Source organism: Magallana gigas, chromosome 3, assembly GCF_963853765.1.
Source record: "Magallana gigas chromosome 3, xbMagGiga1.1, whole genome shotgun sequence".
NCBI lineage: Eukaryota > Metazoa > Mollusca > Bivalvia > Ostreida > Ostreidae > Magallana > Magallana gigas.
The window spans coordinates 39,544,128-39,568,027 of record NC_088855.1 but is presented as its reverse complement, the minus strand read 5'-3'; the positions used below and the strand labels follow the sequence as shown (position 1 = coordinate 39,568,027).

The following is a 23,900-nucleotide window of genomic DNA, read 5'->3' as shown; positions in this document are numbered from 1 at the left end:
TTGAGAAAAAAGAGAAGAACTGGGCTGAATTATTGGAGTGAAGTGCAGGTTGTTGCCAGTGACCGTCTTGAGTGGCTTCTTTAGATGCACGGCCTCCTGCGTCCGTCGGGTAACGGAAAGGATAAGTAAGTAAATACATTTTGGATACTTTTTACCTTGGCCTGTGTTCATTACTTAAATCTTAAGAATAGGATTGAAATTTGGCCCGGCACAAATTTTGACCTTTTATTTGATCGATCAAATGTTGAATTTTTTGCATTCTATTTATTTTCTCCAACTTCTATTTCATGAAACATGTTAGATTGTTTCAGGGAGATTTTTATTTTAAGCATACTTACGGTTGACTTCAGTTTTGAAAGATGTAATGCAGTGTGAATGAACGCACAACAGACGTTATACACGTACTTATCATTTGCGCTGTCCTAGCTCTTACTAAAAGGTGGAATATTACTTATGATAAATTAAGAATTCAGACGGTTTAGTTTTACAGTCTTTAAAAGACAATATTTAAAATTTCCAAAAAAACTAAATAAATTTTATCAGATAGACAAGCTATACATTTAATCTTTATAGGGGTTCAGTGGCAGTAAAAGTTGATGATATAGATCTACGAATAAAGTAAACTGTAAAGTAATATAAAGGTGATTATTGAGAAGATTAGGTATTCAAATAGTCGGGTTTATGAAAAATTTAAGTTTAAAGTAAAGACAGTCTAAAATATAGGAGAGACAATAAACATATTCGTCATTCAGAAAATATGCTGATCATATTTACTGATTTATGAGCCCCTCCCCCTTCTCAAAAAAGTTGAACACATTTGAAAACTATCAAATAATTTCCTTATCACGTGTTTTGAAGGAAATTCTTTCAATTGACATTTTATACAGTTATGATAAGTTTGTTCGGCCGTATTTGCTATTTTCAATGGCACACATTTTAATTAATCTTTTAATTGTCTCTTTCTGCGTTTATTGCAAAGAAGCGACAGAACCGGTTGATCCAAAATGCTTCGTACCTGGAAAGTAAGTTCATATTTTTAAACACTGTGTTTTATTGCTACGTTAGACTATAGTCATATTTAAAGGTTTAGTCCTTTATAGAAAGCTTTTATTTTCTTCTGTATAACAGACAAGAAAAACGATGTTGTTCAGACTATAGAACAATCGATGCAAAATGTTACGGTAAGTTGTCATAAAATCAAATTTGTAACACTTTTTTAGTTGGTATAGTATGTATTTACTTGTATAGTTGCGCTTCAAAAAATCATGAAAATCATTTTTTTTTCATTTCCTTATTCAAATTAGTTTCAGATTTTAAATAAACGAGACATTTACCCGATATAGAGAGACCATAAACATTGTGACAAATAATCATGCAAAGGCAAAGGTGGGCTTTTTCACCAGCTCAAGATGTAGTTTCGTAAAAAGCAAATATCGTTCAAATCAAATGATAAACCGTTGTTTTCAAAGTATAGAATTACCATTAGTTTACTCTTATTTGGTATATGTATATTTACCTTAACAAGATAATTTTATGAAGCACCTCCTCCTTGGACATGCATTATATGGTGCACAATCCTTTGTTATGGGCAGTATACATTATGTGCAGTAGAAATAGAACCCCCGGGACCATAATTTAAACAAAATTTATGCAATAATCTATAGTATGACATTTTTGATTTTTTCGCAATATCAGTATACATGTTGTCGTTAGACGGCTCCAAAAACGCCAGCTTAGCCCTGTTTTAATTATCAGGAAAATTGTTACACCTTAATTTACAGTTATTCAAGTAGCCTTTCCTAGTCATATAAAATGTCATCACTTCTCTCAACAGCACAAAGGTATTCAAAATAATTAATGGTACATTTTCTTCAATTACAGTTAAAATATGAAGATTTCCCCTTTTTGTTGATATTGCAAAGACCTTATTGATCCATTGCACAATACTGCAGTTTAAGATAATACAATTTCAAACATTCAATACATAGCATTACAAGACAGAAATGCTTTACTTGGGTGATAATTATTGGTATCATCAACGTATTCGAGAGATACTTTAAGGCGTATTTTACTAAACAGTTCATGCTGTTACATGTATTAGAAATACCATTCTAATGTACGAATAAGATGTTTTAATATCTACATCTATTATATGTATATAACATAATTCACAAAACAATATCTTACAAAATGTTGTCATATATTGGTTCTGTTATATATATTTAATAGAACATTCATCTTTAGCATGCATAGGTTCCTTTGGAATGGAATGTGTTAAACCATGTCCTTCTGGATACCATGGAATACAATGCTCGGAGAAATGTCTGTGTGATGAATGTCACAGAACAACTGGAGCATGCCCTAACCTAACTATAACAACAGGTCATGTTCAATCATATCATATATATTACATTGTTTATCTACTTTTTAAGAAAACAAAACAAGTTTTTTAAAAGGAATTTTTAAATATATTAAGTGTACAATATTTCAGATAATCTACAAGATAAAACACTGGTCTCGCAGCTAATTTTGTTTTTAACTTGTTTGTAGAGATCGAAAGACATGCGAAAGAGAAGTGTTATAACCAAGTAATCATCATCCTTCTCAGTGGCTGCATTGTATCTTTACTAGTGCTGTTGGTGACAGTTGTGGTAAAAAGGTAAACATATAAAATTCTCTATTGTACATACTAGTATATTTATATCCTTTTGTTGAGTGAATTTATTATTATCATTTTTACGACAAAAATTATTATATATTTACAAATAAAAATTTGGAAGAAAAAAAATATTTTCGCAAAGATTAACGATCATTGACAATGTGAAATGAAACTGGATTTCTTGCTTCTAGGAAAACGACTTCATTTGACCACTACCAGCATGGACTTGTAAACATAGACACGACCTCTGCAGGTTATTCAACGGCTGAAAACCAAACATATCTTGAATGTGACCCTACAAAAATGATTGAAATCAAATACATCGACAATCAAATGGAAGAGCTCCGGAATAGTGAATCAAGATCTGAACATTACGTCTCTGTCACTTCAAAATTTAACGCTAAAGAGGACGATAAACGTCCTCCTAGGTCAGATGTATGGAATACAATCAAAGAGGATGTAAAAAAGAATAAAGAAAAAAAGAGTGTCATGCGTATACTCTCAAAAAGATTTTCTTTGAGTAATACAAGCGACAAATGTAGTTACATGTCTGTTGTTGACCAGAAGCCACCTTAAAATACCGAATTAATTTTATATCACATTCATATTTAATGTATATAATTGTTTGATTTTTTATATTGTATTTTTAAAAAAACATAAAACAATTGCATTTGTTTATGCTTAATTAATGAAAACGCTATATTGCTAGCGTCTTCCGCATTCTAATAAAAAATCTAGCGTTTTCATTTGATAAATTTTGATAAAAAAATGTAGATACTGATATCAAACATCAATCACTCTAAAAAAAATATAATGCCTGAGATTGTTGTCCTAGAGGTACCTATTATATTTATATTCTGAGTTAAACATATTTACGGTAACAATTTTTGAATTAAAAATTGAATTTTGGACGAAGAAACTGCCCGATCTTTAAGAAGAATTACATAACAAGTACAGCATGAATATTTTACCCAAACAATTTTCATAGTTCATTTGATTTGTTTATTTTTTTGAAGTTTTAATTATTTATGACATTTATTTAAAAGGGATCATGCCAATGCAAATGGACACTAACGACTACAATAATTGATAAAACTCATTAAAGAATACGTATCGCAGCAAAATATCATTATTAAACTCAATTATACGGCTAAAATAATCATTATTACTTGGAAATTTTTGTTGAATTCGGGTTTAACAAAAAGAATAAAAACTAAAAAATATACAGCTTTTATTTAAAATCATGCTTATTTTTTTTTTAGATAATCAAAAAGATCACACATACACTGTACTATAAGACTCCGCTTTAATTCAAAATATTGCTTCCTTTTTGGGGTTAAATTCGCATCCAAAGGATTCGTAATCACTTTAAAGAACTTCATCCTAGACAGAATTAACTACAACCAATTTTTCTCTCCTAGAAACAAAATCATACTTGCATAGAATGTTCCTCTACATTACAGTTCGCCTCCCCCCTCTTTCCATTTTAGCGCACCTGAATTGTCTGTAAAGTTTTTACATTTTTAATTTCTTATCTAGGACCACTGGTCAAATTTAACCAAACGTGTAACAAAGCATTCTAATGTAAAGGGAAACGGCAAAGTCTACTTCAAAGGGGATATAATTGCAAAATTGTAAAAAATGGGTGTCTTTAAAATATTTTACATGCAATAACAACTGATCAACAGATACTTTTAACTTCAATTTCACTGTTTATTATTTCCTTATTTTTAACTTTTTTACATGGTCCAAATAAAGTGGGAGGAGGGGGGGGGGGGGGGGCGGCAACTCCGTGTTAATTGAATTTTGCATGACAATTTAAGAAAATTCTTTGCTGCGCAAAAAAGCGAGGGGCAGCCCCCCCCCCCCCCCATCCTACATGCCTGAATCTTTAGAAGTATACAATTTACAATTTTTGATTTTACTTTTCATGCATCCTCGATTATCGATTCTAAAGTTTAGGACCAATAAAGTTTGAACCAATACTTTGGCACCAACAGGGGTCCAATATTGAAGATAAACATAATTGGAAAAAAGATTTTAAAGATCCTCCTTAAAACTTCTTAGCTTCGTGGTTAACCCTTGACTACTAATTTACATCCCAACGAACGTATATGAAGCATATATTTCAGATTTATTTACGAAATAAAACTTGCTTTCGACGAAATTACGTCCTTACGAATTAAGAAAATGTTGGCTACTCCCGAAGATTGACTCCCACGAATAAAATGTTTTCACAGTATTTGAAAAAGAATTATTGTGCATCTATTCGTTGTTTCGGAAGTATGGCGCTTAATTATTCATTCCTTAAAGCTTAAACAAAACGTCATCTTGTAGTTGACTTTTTACGAAAAATATTAATGATAATGACTACAGTTTAAATTCTTCAAGTTTAAGGACACATTGTTTCTACAAGTGATATGCAGTTTAAATGTTTTTTTTTAACTGAAAAAGAAAATTTTACTCATTCTTGGAATATCATAAAATAATAAGTGCGTATTAGTTTCTTTAAACAATATGACATAAGCGGCAAATATTTGGTTCATTGATTTGTTTATATTTGAATGGCATTAAATGAAAATTGCTTTAATTATCTCCAATCGCATCGTTAGGATTTATCCTGTATATCGCGTTAATTATATGGTCATGGTTATTTGAGATATTATAACGATACTATGTCTTTATTTAATCACTGCCACTGTACATACAAAATGTGATCAGGTGATAATGTATAGAGAAACTAAAAACTGAGGCAATTACAGACCAGGTTTGTATGTTAAAAAAATAATGGAAATTTTATGTAGAACTTTTAAATGCGTTTGAATTAAATTGTACAGTTTCATAAAGTTTCCACCCCCAGCAATTCTCTTTAATTAAATATAAATTAAAACATCGCATATACATTGTATAGGTTTAACAGGAGATTCCGGTTGATGCGAAAGAAATTCTATACTAGGGCGGTTTTCCGCTAAGGGGACACTGTATAAAAGGGGGAAAATATGCGGCTGCGCGCTTTCTCCCTGAAGAATAAAATCCACCCGGATTGGGTTTTCCGGAACTGTAGTGCCCTCTGATGATACAGTATCAACTTATAATATAAAATTGCATTAATGTTCAGAATCCGTTCAAAAAATGGAACAATTTTATCATTAAAATTGACATACAGGACCAATTATGATCATTTTTTTCAATTACGTCACTTATGGTCAAAATTTACATCCACTAACTTTAACGATATCAAAATCAAACGTCAAAAATCGTTGACTATTTATGACCTATATTTTTATTTCATTAGTTGGGCATAACATGTTTTATGTCCCTTTGGGTTTTTCTTTGTTGGCTAATCGCTTTCTTTTTTGCTTTTAAAAAAGTTTTTCTGGATACAAAGCTGTTATTTTCAGTAATCATGAACCGAAACTAAAATCCTCCTGTCACAAAACATTAGATGTAGCTTCTTAATATCATTATTTTACCTAGTTTATTTACTCTACCATTATCATAATTTTGATATACTTTAAAATACTTCTATATCAAGTTAAAAATAATTTTTAGAAAAACAATACTTTTTCATATTTCGAATCAAAATATACACTATAGATTATTGAGTTATTTGTTGTTAATTTAAAGAAATAAGACAACTGAAACTCTAAACACATTAAGTAACATTTGAGAATTTTTTTAAGTGATTGCTGCAGCAAAGTAAATCAAAATTACTAGATTTGACTATCACAACTTATCTCTCTTTCGTTATGATATCGCCGTACAACGGCATGTTATGTCAATTGTTGAATTCAATTATATATTGTGAAACATATACTTACAAATGTGCTAACATTTTAAGTGTAAGTAAGCGGAACAAGGATGAGTCAGCTGAATGAGAATGAGAATAAATGAAATGCATTGTCAAATATAATTGATTAAATGCTTCTTTTTTAACATTTTTTTAACATGTTTTTGATGACATACACTATCAAAGTCGAATTCCGCGAAGTCAGCATCAAATAATGCGGATAAATTATGACGCTAACATTAAATACTATAGACATTATTGCAAATAGTGTATGTATTTAATATATTCTCACCTTGATCATCATTAGACGCTCACAGACCCTTGCATGAAGTGACTATGCTAACAGTTTAATATAAAAGTGGTTTGATAGAAAACAGTTGCACAAACTTAAAACGACATAGTTTGCCATTTTATTATATTACACTATATCATCAGTAATGCAACCTATTTGATTTTTCCATTCGCAACTTTGTTTCTTTTTATCAATGATTGTCTGACATTCCTATCTCTTTGCAACACATCTCTATTGACGATTTTATCAATATGTCTGAAGGACATTAACAAAGACGATTTTTAGTTTATTGAATATTGTTTCATCAAAATATATATTAAACTAACACTTCTAACTGACAGTCTGACATTATTGGACATGATTTATTACATGTATATGTCATGCATTTTTCACAGCAAATTTTAAACTCTACGGTGTCTTACTTGCAACCTACCCTAGTTATCCACTTCTTATCCTCACAAAAAAAACCCATAAATCGGTATAACCAAGTTATGCTTTACTGTATTATAGTACCCCAAATTGAGACAGGTTGATAGGTAGGTTTATTTTAATAAATACACAAATCACATCTACTTTTCAAATATTATTTTCAAATTGTGCAAAAAGGGAACATACCGTAGTCATTGCTAGTTTTAGTTTGGTACTTTTGGTCTAATCAAACTTCATTCTATTATTTTTTACATTCAACAATGGATAACAGTACATGGACTGCAATAATCATCCCAAATAAGTACAATGCAATTTTGCAAGATAGCCCTAAATTACAATTATTGATGAATGCGTATCAGAGTAAACCCCTTTAAAACCACAATTACACTAAATCCAACTTTTATGAAAGAGCAATGACAATCTATAGGTAATTGCCTTGATAACATTGAATTGGCGAGAGAAGCAGCAACACATTCTTATACTATCATATAAATATACATCTCTCAGCCTCTCTGTAAACTCTTAATGAATGCATACGTCAAAATGTAGAAAATTAAAAAAAAAACAGGAAATTTACCATCATGTGATTTTTGATGAATTTCCTCCGCTGAACAATTTATTAGTCATAATATACCGGAGAATTCACACTGTGTTAAATGGCAACATTTTTTATTATACCTTTTCTTGTTTCCTTTGGAATATATTGTTTAGATTTAAATCCTATTGAGCCAGATTGTTTTCACCCGCCAAGGTAGTTTACAAGTTTGTAAGGTTAATTTATATCGCATTTTGAAAATTATATGATCAAAAAATTAAATTTTAGATAATAAATTTTCATTCAAAACAGATTTTGTATTGTTTTGCTTTTTCTTTAAGAACAGGAAAACGTTGTTGTGCCGGCTATAGAACGATCGGAGGAAAATGTCATGGTAGGTTACCATTCATGTCCTTTTCTAGCGTGAATCGGGTTGTATGGACTAGACGATTATTACCGAAATAAGGAACTCTTTTTTAATTTTCAGCTATTTTACATTCACATTACAAGTTATAAATACATGTATCATAAAAGCATATTCATAGATTACTCTGTACAGTTATGTATTTTTGTGTATTGTATCATTATGAACTACATTTAATTCTATGACTATAATCAAATTGTGCTTTAATACAATGCATGTTATATAAATTTAAAGTAGGCAATACGATAATGATCTGTCAAAATTTATAACAAAAATGCATAGCAAAGATTGTTTCTTTTTTTCAAAGTTCACCCTTTATCTTATAAAATGTTGTTTGGTGGTTTTTTCGTTATAAGTTTGTATTGGTTCCATTGGATTGGAATGTGTGAAACCGTGTCCTGTTGGATATTATGGAAAACAATGCTCAGATAAATGTCGTCAGTGTGACATTTGCAACGCCACAACCGGAGAATGCTCAAACGAGACAACTACAACAGGTTGTATCTGAATCAAAAGTTGATCTAAAATTCTTTAAAACTATTTGCACACTTCTGCTTTGAAGTCAGGTAATTCCCATTATTTCCAAAATTACCGATGAATTATGGCTATGACTATTCAAGTTTTTTTTATAGAATATAGAATTATAAATGAAAATTCAATTTTAAATAACTAATATATGTACTGGGTGCTTGTTAAATAGGCATGCGTTAGTTCTTTCAACACTGTTTAAATGCTTTTAACGTTTTGTTGTTTTTTTTTGGTCAAAATTAATTATAGTAAACAGAGATATATTACCGATTGAAAAAAGCCGGTCTGTCATTTGGGTATCAGTTTTACTTGGAGTATTTGCAAGCGTGGGATCTGTAGCTGCTGTTCTGTTTTCAATTTATGTGAAAGAAAGGTATTTAAGTATTTTCCGTCTTAAGAAATGCTATTAAAATATTAATACAATAATGTACAAAGATATAATGATTTTTTTTAAATTTTTAAATTACAATGGAGCTTGTGAAAAGTCGCCCATAAATATAATGAAACAGCCACCATGATGTCTTTCTTATAACAGGACCTTTTTTAAGTAACGTTTTTTCATATCTGCTTTAACAAAGAAAGCTACGCATTCATCTTTATTTTCTAGAAAGAAAAATACGGGAAATGATGTCCGGCAGCTTGGTAATTCATTTCAGCTCTTGAATAATTAGAAAAAAAACTGGTATAAATGTGTGGGTTTTGTTAGATAAAACATTGCTGACTTTGTCTTGCAGACCAAATAAGTGATGGGAATGTTGATGTAGAAGATTACGATGCCATAAGATATTCCTGCATGATGCTTGAGGATGATAGTGCTTGTAACAAACAAAAGAATGCTTTGGATAGGATTAGCTATGCAAAGACCCAGACAATTCCCAACATGTACAACAAGCTAAGCTTCAATAAAAGTGAACGCCCTTCTATGGATTGTCGACCTCAGGAATTGTACAACATAGCTGACCATTCTGAAAAACATATGCAGTGTCAAACGAATTACGGGGAATATGTTACTGTTGCAGCAGATAAAGCTACATCTTGCACGATCAACATGAAAAATTACACAAAAGAAAATGAACATTGTCAAACTGTGGACAACACTTATGATGATGTTCTTAATGAGCCCACGAAGAACACCACCGAATCGCGAAAAACAAATTATGCAGAATTGCCTCAAAGGGGGAAAAATCGACGGAAGAAACCAGAATTAAAACCAAAACCGGATAGCACCAAGGCCCTGCCAGTAAATCCGGATTCGACCATTGGAAATAGGCCTTACAGTCTTGCAAATAACTAATCTAGCTAAAAATACAAGGCTTAAATTTCAACTCCAAAAAATGTTGTTTCACTTGTCCATATTTTATTGGTGTTTTAAATAATTTTATTTCTATCATCAAAAGGAATGAACATTGCTTTCAAAATACCAAGTATGATTTCATTTTAATTAATCATTGTAGTTTATATTCAAACATTAAATAAGGATGCAATTAAAGAACCGTGACAAAACACCATATATAACAACATTTCTTATAATCTCTTCTAATAAATATAATTGTCTAAGACTGTTATAGAATTTGTTTTCTTTTTATTTAGCCAGACGGATCAGTGCTTGCAATTTGTTTTGCTCATTTGCAAATTGCACTTATCGTTAAAACTTATTTAATTTAATTTCATAAATGTCATTGAAGCACGCGGAAGTTATCTATCAATTGCTCATAAAATTGTTCTCTTATTATCGGAAATGGGAAGGAAAGGATGATAAGACAGACGCTAATCGTCTAAATAATGAAATTGTACTGGGGCCCGTTTCTCAAAAAGGCGTAAATTTGGGCCTAAGTTAGTCCAACTAACAAAGTTACGCCAATATTTAGTCGGGTCTAAGTTGCGTTTCTGAAAGAGGCGTAAGTTCGGGTTGAAATGTCGAAGAACTAAGACATCTCCGCTGAGTACTAAGCATGCGCACATCGTATTTTGTTTTGCTTAAAGGCTATGATTATATGTGGTGGATCCATTTTCCGATTCATAGGACATTTACTAGAAGGTACACAACTAAGGTATAACTTGTCAAGTTATACCATACAACAGAATGTTCAAGTTAAAATTGTCCCTAACAGTTTATGTTAATAAAAAAAAAAGGATAAATGCCTATACGCTTCTTGACATAATGAAAATTTAGAGAAAATACATGTGATATGAAAGGGGCGGCATAAGAGGTTGCACAGACCAAATATAATTATGACAATTGAATTCATCGCAGCCGATATTAATATTGAAGCACAATTGTGCTTAATTGATCATGTACGAAACAATGCATAGAAATTAACTCCAATATTCGTGTAAAATTGGAAATATTATTAGAATGCAGGGGCCCGTTTCTGAAAAAGGCGTAAATCTGGGCTGAAGTTAGTCCGACTAACAAAGTTACGCCAATATTTAGTCGGGTCTAAGTTGCGTTTCTGAAAGAGGCGTAAGTTAGGGTTTAAATGTCGAAAAACTTGGACATCTCCGCTGAGTACTAAGCATGCGCATATCGTATTTTGTTTTGCTTTGAGACTATGATTATATGTGGTGGATCCATTTTCCAATTCATAGTACATGTAGTACCCGAAAGTACGCATGTTATACTTTACCACTGAATGTGCATAGTTAAAGCTGTTCATGACATTTTATATTAATAAAAGTAGAACAAATGCCTATACACTTCTTAACATAATGAAATTTTAGAGAAAAACAGTTGATATGAAAGCGGCATATATAAGAGGTTTCAGAAACCAAACATGTGACAATTAAATGCATTGTAGATGATATTGAGGCACAATGTTACATATTGATTGAACGAAACAATACATAGAAATTAACTTCAATGTTCGTGTAAACTTCAAATATTTATAGAATACAGGGAAAAGGTACAGTGGATATGCCCCAATACGTCTGCAGAATAGGAAGTATGCTTCATAGACACTGTAGATCTTTAGACATTTTCAGATGCTTGGATAAGGCTTGATTCTTTTTTATCAATTCACTATATTATTAATAGAAAATAATATGACCATGATTATAACAGCAACCAACTGAAATCGAAAATATCTACTGTATAGATAATATTACATGAACCTTGTCCATCCTCTGTTCCAATATTGAAAGAATGTAGACAGTGACATGGAAACGATTCTTGATTTTCTGCGATTCAAATGATAATAGTTTTGAAAGATATTAATAGTCAACTATTAACAAGACAGGAATTATCAACATTTGAGGCCGGGGTCTCCCCAACTCTTTTTCCTGTTTTTGGGTTAATCGATCGGTTTGTTTTGTTTTTTTTTCGGGGGGGGGGGGGGGGGGGTTGAAAGTAATATACACCATAAACAGGGAATAATTCGCCCTGTTTAATTTTCAATCATTTCACTCTCGTTTTCAGCGGGCGAATTTATGTTGATTTTCAATATCTAATATTAAGTAACTTAAGTAACAGCTGTGACTGGGCGAAGTGACGACAGAGTGAAACTGTTTGCAAGTGTAGAAGGACGGAAATTACACGGAACCAAAATAACCCTGTATACAGTATCTTGATTAAGATAAAGATATAAAAGCAGTTATCTAAGAACACCCTTCCTATTTAAAAAAAAGTTTTATAAATAAAAGGTTTTTACAAGTTTAATGGAAAAGGCATCTAAAAAATCCCCATCCCCTTCCGGATAAGACATTTTGCATCTTTGCGGTTTTAACAAGTGCATGTGAGTTTTACTTTTTTCCCTATCTGCTTTGGGTTATTGGGGGGGGGGGGGTGTATACAATTGTTTATATAATAAGTATGACAAACGCAAGCTAGTTAAATTTGTAAATAATGCACACTGTTGTAAAACTGCTAAAACAACGCTTTTGTATTGCAAGTCGACAACTTCGAAATAAAAAAAAATCCCTTGATATTCGTACATTTTAAATATGATGAAACAAAACTATCCTGAATTCAAGTAATTAAAGATCAATTCAATTAAATGATTAAAAATAAACAATTCATATGAATATGCACGAAGATCATTGATAGTACATGTGCCCCATACCTATTTTAAAAGAATTACGATCCATGTTAAATATGAACGCAATTGATCACTTCATCCTAAAATTAATAAGATTAATGAATTTGATTTCCAAAAATTCAAGGTGAGCATGTGAAATTTTATAATATTCGATAACCTTGACAAACGCTTCACGGCTTGTCAACAGATCTTAAATTGATGCACACTCTGCACGCTTCTAAAACATATTTTTAAGTAATACTTTAACAAACAAATTCATTGTATCTAAATGCGAGTTCATAGACATTCCAAAATACATGTAGCTTTCATACGGTTTTTGTAAAGATATTAGGAGTAAAAAAATGAAAATGAGAATGCATACGTGTTGTAAAGTTTTCAGTAATACATGCATAGGTAAAGAACAAGGACAAATTACGTTTAAAGTTGCTCCTATTCATAATTTTGAAATCAGTTCACAGGTTCAAATTTGATTAGAAACATTAAATTCTAGTTCATGCTTACTGAGTATTGATTAAAAAAATCAATAATCTATTCGTACTTATATACATCTATCTTGTTGGGGAATACATGTTTAATTCAGAAATAAAGCATCTTTTTAATTATTTTGTTTATATCGTTTATCGGGGTATACCCATTCTTCATTCTTTAGGTAAATTTTCATTACGAGTAGTAACGTATATTACATACGTTTAATAAGGTGAGCCCATTATTTATCAAATTGATTTAATCTTAATTTATTTAGAAATAGAAACAGTTATCGAACAATAGGTATTTTTTAAAGTTATACGTACATGTACAAATATTTAAATAAATGTGAATGTTTTCTTTAATACAACATAAAACAAACCAAAAAATAAAATTCTCTGTATATTTTGCCTTAGAAAAAAAACACTCGCCATTTTTGTGCACAGACTAAGGACTTACGCCTACCCATTAGCAGGCGTAGATTTAAACCCAAATTTAGTCCCGACTAAGTTTCCGCCCTTTCGTGAAACGCAACTTAGTCTGGTTTTGAGGTTTAGTCCCTGATTTAGTCCGGACTAAGCTTACGCCTGGACGTAGGCCTTTCTGAGAAACGGGCCCCTGATTTAGTCCGGACTAAGCTTACGCTTCGACGTAGGCCTTTTTGAGAAACGGGCCCCAGGGGCAGAGTACAGGAAAAAGCCTGCATACGTCTGCAGAATGATCAGTCATACTTCATATAGATATTTAGACACTTTCAGCTGCTGGGATAAGGCTTTATACTTTTTTTTTTAAATCAAATCACTGAATTATCTATACACAATAATATGGCTATGATTTAAACAACAACCTACTGAACTCGAAACTATCCACTACATGTATAAATAACATGTACATGAACCTTGTCCATGTCTACAGAAAGAAAGAAAAATTCCATCCTCTGTTCCAATATTGTAGGAATTTAGACAGAATGTAGACAATGACATGGAAACGATTCTTGATTTTCTGCGATTCAAATGATATATGTTTAGAAAGATATTTTCTACAATTAACAGCACGATAAATAACAACATTTGAGGCCAGAGTCTCCTGCACCCTCTTTCCTGTTTTTGGTTTAATTAACTGCTTGTTTAGTTTTGGGTTATTTTTTTTTTGGGGGGGGGGTGTTGAAAGTAATATTTACTGTATACAAGCGATTAATTGCCCCCGTTTAATTTTCATCCATATCACCTTTGTTGTCAGCAGGCGATTTTAAGAATTAAAGAATTTCAATGCCTAATATTAATTTCAGTAACTTGAAACACAGCTGTGACTCGGAGAATTCTCGACGGGGTGAAACTGTTTGCAAGTGTAGAAGGGTGAAGATTATACAGGACGAAAGTGCTCCAGTATACAGTATCTTGATTAAAATATAGATATAAAAGCAAAAATCTAAGAACCCCCTCCCTTTTTGAAGAAAGTTTTATGAGCGAATGGTTTTTCAAAGTTTAATGGAAAAAACATCTTAAAAATCCCCTACCCTCCTCCCCTCGGAAAAGACATTTAGGGCGGTTTTATATCTAACAAGTACGTTAGAGTCCTTTTTTTCTATCTGCTTTGAGTTATTGGAAGTAAACATTTGAATATATAATAAGTAAGTCTAGCTAGTTAAATTTGTAAAAAAAAAATGATGCAAACGTGTTGTAAAAACTTTTCGTAATATAGGCAAGAAACATATACAAATACACACAAGCACAAATTACAACTGTAATCGTTTTGAGATGCTCCTATTAAAGAAGTATTCTCAATGTTTCGAAATCAGTTTCGTTTAACAAATTTTATTAAAAACATTAAAATAGTCTCAGACTTCGCTTACTGAGTATTGAATAAAACTCAATTATCTAGCCATGCTTGTATACATCTATGCGATGCATGAACTCGAAGTTATTGTTGTGGAATACATGTATTATTAAGAATTATAGCATCTTTTCGGGGTTTACCGAATGAAAATGTATATTACATACGTTTAGTGAATTGAGCCCATTATTTATCGAATTGATTTAATCTGAATATATTTAGAAATAGGAACAGTTATCAAACAAAAGGTTTTTTTATATAAAAAAGTTATATGTACATATGCAAAGATCTCAAAAAATGTGAATGTTTCCTAAATAACATGTAAAACAATCCCAAAATAAAAAATCTCTGTTTATTTTTCCTTGGAAACAAAACGCTTGCCTTGTTTGTGTACAGACTAAGGACTTACGCCAAATTTAGTCCCGACTAAGTTTCCGCCTTATTGTGAAACGCAACTTAGTTTTGCTTTGATGTTTAGTCTAATTTAGTCTGGACTAAGCTTACGCCTGTACGTAGGCCTTTTCGAGAAACGTTTGTGATATCTTACTAAGTCTGACTAACACACCCACACAGATATATATATATATATATATATATATATATATATATATATATATATATATATATATATATATATCTGAAAACATGGAAGTCTGCTTTAAAATCCATTTCATACTAGTCTTGCACTTTAAAATATGTCAGAAATGTAATTTTCATTATGCTCTTCAAAAATTCTGACCAGATTTACGTTGGTATGGGACACCTCAATATTATGACGTACTTTTTATCGTAATAAACAAAAACATTCATTTAATTTAATATTTAATTCGTTCCCTTTCCAAAAGTGTTACCCAACAACGTAGTGCAATGGGTTCGAGCGTTTCCCATGAACCTGTTAGTCAAGAGTTTGAGTCCCGCTGGGCTACAAAATTTTTTACCATTCCAAAAATGTTAAAAACATATTGTTTGATTAATTGCAAATACGGTAAAACTTGAAAATTCTAAACAGTTAAGGTATTTTGATTATAATGTAATTAATCCACATTGATATAAACAGGTGTCCAATGTATACCATCTTAAATTCTAAACACTTATAATAAAAATACTTTTTAACATAATGTGATAGTTTCAGGAGTTATCTTCTACTACAAGTTGTCGTGCCATTTATTCAGATAAGACCACATTAAGATATGGCTGTTATCATGACTTATTGTTTTAACTAAGCAAATGAATTTTAGCAAGAATACCCAAAAAGTAACATCACTTAACATGTAGCCAAAGTGATAATTCAATATAATTAGTAAAGGGCGCATACTAGTACTTTCAGCAGAACGCCCCTTATTAAAACTAATTTGTTCAATAGTCATCTGTTTTTAATTGTACAGATTCCATTAATCATATTTCCCCGTAAACAATTGCGAAAAATTGAATTTCTATTTTTCCCTAAACCGTGTTCTACCCAAAGCTCCGTGATTGTTGTAAATAGATGAAGTCTTGTGATAAGCATGTGTAAAACGCCGAAATTATTAACATGAATTGAAATTTACTCTTAACGTTCTTCCTCTGATTTCCTGCTTTGCCATGTACTTAATATTCCAGCTATATTGTCGGACATGAATTTAAAATAGAAATGAACAACTTCCCTCTCTCTTGCAAGTCTAGCATTTAATTTGTATTTTCTGTTGTATATCAAACGTATCAGATAATTATGAGAGTTACACTTGAATTTGTTATATCCTTTTTTGCAATTGTTTACCCAGCAATCCTTTATAGCGAGCTTTTTCCTGATGCAACCCCGCACTAAAACAAATGTGTGTTACACCCCATGTGCTTATTCTGATTTCCTAGTTCAAATTGTATGTTTGCAAGCAGAGCTAGGTTGTACAATAATATATTTTCTATTGTAAAACTGTAACGTGTTTCTCTAACTACAATAAATATAAGGGTTCTTTTTAAGGGATATATAATTTTCCAAAGATACTCTTAGTATTTTGATTGATCCGATTATTAAAAGATTTTCCTCTACTCTTCCTGAGTTTCAATGATTTGCTTCTATTAAAATGATTTATCAGAGACTTTACCGGGTATTCTAAGGACTGGGTATACTGCACCGCAGACTTCCCGGTACTGGGTTCCTATTAATATTGGGAACCAGGTGCCTCAATCTTATGCAGATCTACTACATCCTGATTCCCAACTTAATTCTCCAGACACCAATACTGCTGGTGAAACTATTTCTAATTCCCACCCTAGCCTCTACTTTCATGACTATTGCCTTCCTAATACTTCTTCTGCTCAGGCTTCTCCAATTCGTCGCCTTCGAGGTTCTCAGCCAGACTGCCTCAGCTGCCGGCTGAGCTGACTTATATACCCTTGGAACCGTTCATTTTAAGGGGTGTCAGTTCATACCATTTTTTATGGGTGCGTTCGTTTCAAAACTTTGATGAAATAGCATTTCAAAGAAATGTATGGTTAAGATAGTACGAGAAATCTGAATTTGAATATCGTCTCTTTCGTGTGTTTAAATACTGATACATGAATGACGTATATCATTATTTCAAGTTATGTTTTCTAAAAGTTCAAGATTTAGACTTCTTTGAAATAACAGAGTTCTTAATGTAGTATCTAAGCAAGGAAAATATTAGCCTCAAAACTCTTTCCACGTATAAAGTTTGAAAGTCGGATTCTCTAAAACAGTGCAGGTAATGGTAGTCAGCGAAATCAATATTTCTCATAAAAAAAGATAACACAGTGCATGTTTAACGTTTCAATATTTGAAGTTGTGAAAATGAGTGTTTTTTAAAAATTTAAAAATTCTTTTCCGCTTTCAGCCTTTCAATTTTTGAAATTCTCCAATATTAATTTAAATGATTAAATAATTCAATTGCAGATATATATACACCAAAATCAAAAAGACTGCTAATGAATTCATGAACAGCGGCTATGGATTATGAACAGCAGCGAAAATCTCAAATTTCTTATAATTTAAAAAGGTCATGTATATGGAATTTATGCTTTAAACTGAAGGAATAGTTTTGTTTAGTAAAAAAAGCTTTATGAAAAGCTTTACTATTGACAAAAGCGTTTTCATCAACTAATGGCGCCTGGATACGGACATGGGTCCCACACCCGACCACATTCGAAATACAAGATAAAACCCTTCCTGGTTGAAGATCTTTGAGGGATGAAAGAAAATATGTCAGTCCTAACAGCCAAAGCATCCGTGACTCTTTGAACTATAGTTGATATAGTACGATAAAACCCTGTTGTACGGTCGTACATACAATAGCCTATGTAAACACCATGCGCGGATTCAGGGATCTGCGCATGAAAATGTCTACATTATTATGATTAATAATTAGTTAAATAGGTTAAAACAATTAAACGAATCTAATTCGATACCTTATGCATTGCAAAAAAAAAAACTAACACTGTCATGAAAACGCTGTGCAATGAGCAATTAAATTCAAACTGTCAGTGTTCTGTTTCTCTTAATTAGGTTTTTAGAGATTATCTTTTAAAAGTGTAGATAGATATTGTAAATCATATTTCCAAATCCGTATCTTCTCCGTAATTCACTGTCCGCCCACTCGCCCTTTTAAAAGAAATCAGTTAATCCAAGCAAGAAGCGAAAAGTTATTAATATCGGAAGATTTGACAAAACAATATCGCCTTTAACAACAAATATTTTTAAAATAGTGAACAATTTTGAAGATACCGAAAAAAACATGTGAAGAAAAACTGGAAGATTGGTTGTAACAGAACTTTGGAAATGGTGTGTGATACTAGTATTTCGGACAACGTCAAACTATATTAATATTAGAAACATGGTGAATCCATAACACTTGAAATTTTGAGGATATTTTAATAACACACGGAAGTTATTTGTCAATTTTCATAATAGCGTTAACTCTTGATATATTCGACAAAGGGACGGAAAAGCTTTATCATAATTCTTAATTAATGTATTTGTAGAACACTTCATAGGAGAGATAACTTCATTCTAGAAGAGTAAAACAACGAATTTAAAAAGTAACAAGAGGCCCATTGGGCCACATCGCTCACCTGAGCAGCAATGGCTTTATATGGGTGTTCAAAGGATATTGTGCCAAAGGCCCCTCGGTAGAAAAACCAAAAAAAAGATTACCATAAAATAAACTGTATCCAAATTTTACACTTATTTTCCTACACTTAATCTTTTTAAAATTTTTAAAATGCACCCCACTTTTTCTACAGTTTCGAGGTTTTCTCCGTTTTAAATAAAGATCGGTCTTTTATTTTTGCAATTCATCATCGCCTTTCTATGGGGATGCTTTGTGCCAAATTTGGTTGAAATTGGACAAGTGGTTTTAGAGAAGAAGTTTAAAATGTGAAAAGTTTACAGACGGACGACTGACAGAAGGTGATCAGAAAAGCTCACTTGAGCTTTCAGCTCAGGTGAGCTAATAAATAACATAAATAACTAAAAGCCGATCAGAATGTGAAGCTCTTTTCCTTAGTGACCACGCGGGTATGATAAAGCAAATCTCAGCGATCAAATATCTCTGATCGATATATATGACGTCACAATAAGCAGCTTGATGTCTTATTTTACCATGAAACATGTCGATTTTAACTTTATCTCTGGTTTAAATTATAAAAACTGCAGACATAAAATATCACTAGAAACTCTTCTAACTGAATATATCCCCGATTTCTCTGTATTATGTATAATTATCAATGATGACGTCACAAGCATGTTTAATAGAGAAGATCATGTCGGGAGACAAATCATCAGAATGCAGTGTAAACAATGCCGAAATAAGGCTTATTTAATACAGATACCTAAGATTTAGATGATTGTCAGTTAGGATATAATCAGGATAATACAGGCATGGATGTTTTGTTTAATCAGCGAGTGTCATAAGGTAAGCAGATCGACATTTAAATGGCTTGACCAGCATTTCCTATGTCACTGTTTACAAAAAAGGCAAAAGTGTAACACTACCCCGGATATTATGAAAGATGATTTTGGTAATTATCAACATTATATGACCTAAACTACTTGAAAAGTGCTGCTAGAATCGTGTGCTTTGTTGTTTTAAATAAAAAATACGTAGTATTTGCAATGAAATTATAGAAGTTGAAAGGGTTTCCGATAAATACATGTATTTACAATATTTATTTTATGCGATCAACAATAGGATTCTAGCAGTAATACTAATAAACATGAACTAATTGCCGATCGAATTATTGTAGCAAACATACAAATGAACCTCGGGGTAGTGTTACACTTTTTGATTTTTTGTTAAGGTTAAAAAAGTGATCTATTTTTAACTGTCACGTGATACCATGGCAGGGCAGCGTCAAAGATCGAGTCGAATCCGAAGTAGAAAAATAATATATTGGTGAACACATTCACTTGGTATTAATATTCCGCACTGGTTTTCATAAAAATAATTTTTCTTTAATTGATCATAATTTTGACGGTGATTAAACTCGGAGTTGCCTTAACACCCGCGCAGAATAAAATGCCGAAAATAGTTATATTACAAGTAAATACAAAACATTCTAGTACTAGTGTAACTAGAGTTTTAATTGCACATACACGTACTTACCTGCTAGGTACCATTAATGCACTTACTTTTCATTATTTAATTAATGAGACCATTGTAACACCAGAATTCCTGGTCATTGGAAAGGTTCTCCTAGCTTATGATAATGATGTACATGTACCTAGCTTGTTTGCTAGGAGAAGAAACATATCATTTAAAGAAACAAAGTCATGATAAATAATCCATTTGGTTTAAGAAGGTTGTTAAAATGTTATTTTACAGTGACTTCTTTCGTAACCGCATAAAATATGATTGGTCTCACTTTAAGTCTTAGATTCTGAAATCCCTGCTAAGGCCAAAACCTAGAGTATGGCTGTAAAATGTCGTTTCGGTTCTAAATTAAAATGATATCCAATTTATTTGAAACATAACTGCATATCTTTTTTTCGTACCTTATTGCTTGAAGAAAATTGTATATAAAATGAGACATTTTCTCGACTTACGATTTTGAATTGCATTTAAAGTACAACGGATACTACCGTTACCTAAAAAAAAACCGAAAGTATCGCATAGCCCCCTAACTCCGTCACTACCCTAACTCCGTCACTTTTGGGAAACTCCTCACCGTTTGAAATCAAGTACGATTATGACGTCATTTTTTACATGTCAAAAATCTTTAATCAAATGTCAACAACTTGCAACGGTTAAATTTAAGAATATGTCAAAAAATAACTAGAATTAAACCTTGTTCATTTTATGCACCATTAATTGTGTGAAAATCAGCTAAAACTTTTTCACGGGTGCACTAAAATATCGATATTTCTGACATGCGGGCCCATTCGATCATTTACGGTGGTCAGCCATTTTTAGAGAGGTCAAGATGAAACATTTCACATGTAATACTTTTTTGAATAAGGTAATTAATACATTTTTTTTAGACCGCAATAGCCTTTATGCACTACTCTTGATGATAACGTCAAATCGCTCATGTCGGTACTTTTGCCTTATACAGGGTATAGACATATCCGGTATATCGCTATTTAGAATATGCTACATTTCTAAAAATGTAATAAATAAATAACTTAATAAGTAATATATTAATTAATGATATAAAATATTTGAAATATATAAGGACATAAATCAAACGGCATCCATAAATTCTGAAAAGGCCATTGTGATTGTTGTTACATGGACCCATTTTTTATTCTGGCGATCATTTCATTTCGATGAAATTAAATACAATTTAAATTGTATGCACCATTTTTACTTATTATAACTTGGCCTAGATACAAATTGAGTTTTAACTAAATTGTTAATGTGACTTCATTCCCTGCCATATCATAGAGCATGTGGGTGACGGAGTTAGGTTCATAAGTTATGATAGCACGTGTGATAAACGTCGTATTCAGAGGGCTTATTTGAATAAAAATAAAAATATTTTTGTTAATAATTTTATAAATTATATTGTTTCAGATTATATTTAGTGATTGCAAATGATAAAAACCACAAAAAATAATTTACAGAGAAACGCAGGAGGTTTTCTGCTTATGGTGACGGAGTTTGGGTACTCGGGGATACAAATTTAAACTTTGAAATAGAGAATTCAAGAATTCGTTATTTCAAATTTGTTAAAACAGATTTCAAAATTTGTAAAAACGAATTCAGTAAAATTATTACAATTTAAATTCCTTATTACAAATTCCTATAATTTTTTTATAATAACAAATTTGTTATATTAATTTGTTATAACTAATTCAACAGTCTGTTTAAACGATTTAAATTCGTTTTAACAAATTCAAGAATTCGTTACATATATATCAAATTCCAAAATATTTTTGATAGGTCCTAAATTGGCTCCCGTAAAACCTTAAATTAAAAAAAAATCATTCTGTACTGTAGGATAATGCACAGAATTACAAAAATTAGCTGGTAAAACCCTTATTCTTCAATTTTCCCCCAACACAATATATTTTTAATAGCGCATAATATAGTACTTCTGGTTTCTTGGAAAGTCGCATGCTTTAAACCAAAACTCTCAGTTTAGCCGATAACTGGTCTTAGCTGATAACTTATACAGTGCAAGTAGTCAAGAAATGACTGGTTTCATTAATCTTCAAGGGTATCAATTTTCGTGGATAAAGTGAAAATCACAGTTTCAAGGATTTGTAAATTCGTTGCCAATGACCCCATCAATACAGAATGTTAATAGAAATTGCATTTCAATGAACATTTAATTTCATGGATCAACTTAAAAACGAAATCAACGAAAATTGGTATTCAACGAATATTGATGAAACCACAGTAGTTAAGATATCATATTCATATCTTTCTTTAATACAGTTATATATGAAATGTTCTTTACAGTCGCAGTTTTCAAAAGAAAATCTACTATGCCATATGATAGACAATTACCACTTCTTCATACCTGTCAGGTAAGATATTTACCCTTTGAAAATAAATTTCTACGTATATATTTATTCACATAGGAAAAACAATGGTTTTATAGAAGAAAAACAATCCTATCGGAGTTAAAGTACTTCCTTTAGGAATTCAAATTTAGATGTGACTTGAGCAAAACTCCAATGGAATTTCCAAATTCGGCCGGAAAAATAAGTTTCCTATTGGACCACTACGTTTGTTTAATAAATTTCTGTTACTTATATCTATTAGGAAACTAACTTTTTTTCCCGAAAATCCTATGAGATTTGGGGATTTTCTAAATATACTACTAAAAAATTATTTTTCTCTTAGGAATTATTATTTTCCCATAGCCAATTAATTTTTAAATGCAAATACCTCAACTGTCAGGTGAGATACACTCGTGAGATATATTTAAATATAATTATATGGATTTTAAAGATCATGTCTCTGAAGCAGGTGCCAAAATGCTACATGGACTTTAGTACTGGTTTAATTACACCGGCACAGCTGTGTTCTTTTCTTCATTTCAGAAAAATAAAAAAAACGGACGCTTCATTTACAGTGTACTTCTGAAAGAAAATGCCTAGTTCTCCTTTTCTAAATGTGACTGATATCATCCTAATTTTTAAGCAACAATATAATAGTCTTAATTATTCAAGGAGTATTTTAAAATGTGTGTGTGTGTGAGCAAGATTTAAAGAAAAATCCTGGCATGTAAGTTTATCAAACTTAATAAAATTTATAAGCATGGTTAAAAAAAAAAGCCTATTCATTTTCAAGAAATTCTGTCAAATAGTTATTAAATTATCGTTAAAATTAAGATAGAAATATTTTATGTACGACTTGAAGATAGATATTTCTGGTTCGTAAAAGTAAACAATTAAAATCAACAACTTCATATTTTGTTGGGCTTAGGCATAGTAAAGGTAAGACAAAACGTTTTAAACAAATGAGGA

General features: G+C 31.5%; 1 protein-coding gene and 1 long non-coding RNA gene across 3 annotated transcripts; both read left to right on the top strand.

The window, feature by feature from the left end:
* Nucleotides 1-863: 863 nt before the first annotated feature.
* Nucleotides 864-3,325, top strand: LOC117692731 (uncharacterized). Its single transcript, XR_010711576.1, has 5 exons — nucleotides 864-1,022; nucleotides 1,129-1,181; nucleotides 2,245-2,382; nucleotides 2,551-2,659; nucleotides 2,851-3,325. It is a non-coding gene; the product is annotated as an uncharacterized lncRNA (long non-coding RNA).
* A 4,459-nt stretch (nucleotides 3,326-7,784) lies between these two features.
* Nucleotides 7,785-10,207, top strand: LOC105328754 (uncharacterized). Of its 2 annotated transcripts, XM_034481552.2 has the most exons (6): nucleotides 7,785-7,921; nucleotides 8,047-8,099; nucleotides 8,486-8,626; nucleotides 8,907-9,030; nucleotides 9,265-9,299; nucleotides 9,392-10,207. In XM_034481552.2, the coding sequence occupies exons 1-6, from the start codon at nucleotides 7,827-7,829 to the stop codon at nucleotides 9,949-9,951; spliced, it is 1,008 nt and encodes a 335-aa protein (XP_034337443.2). In that variant the 5' UTR covers nucleotides 7,785-7,826; the 3' UTR covers nucleotides 9,952-10,207. The 2 variants fall into 2 exon arrangements, with proteins under 2 accessions (XP_034337443.2, XP_065935801.1); XM_066079729.1 differs by lacking the exons at nucleotides 8,907-9,030; nucleotides 9,265-9,299 and having other exon boundaries at nucleotides 9,392-10,206.
* The last annotated feature ends 13,693 nt before the right edge of the window (nucleotides 10,208-23,900 follow it).

Bases quoted from the DNA above. Each gene is read 5' to 3' on its own strand.
- LOC105328754 (XM_034481552.2), top strand. From the start codon at position 7,827: ATGGCAACATTTTTTATTATACCTTTTCTTGTTTCCTTTGGAATATAT. The intron at 7,922-8,046 runs GTAGTTTACAAG...TTTTTCTTTAAG, and splicing joins GATTGTTTTCACCCGCCAAG to AACAGGAAAACGTTGTTGTG. The intron at 9,300-9,391 runs GTAATTCATTTC...TTTGTCTTGCAG, and splicing joins AAATGATGTCCGGCAGCTTG to ACCAAATAAGTGATGGGAAT.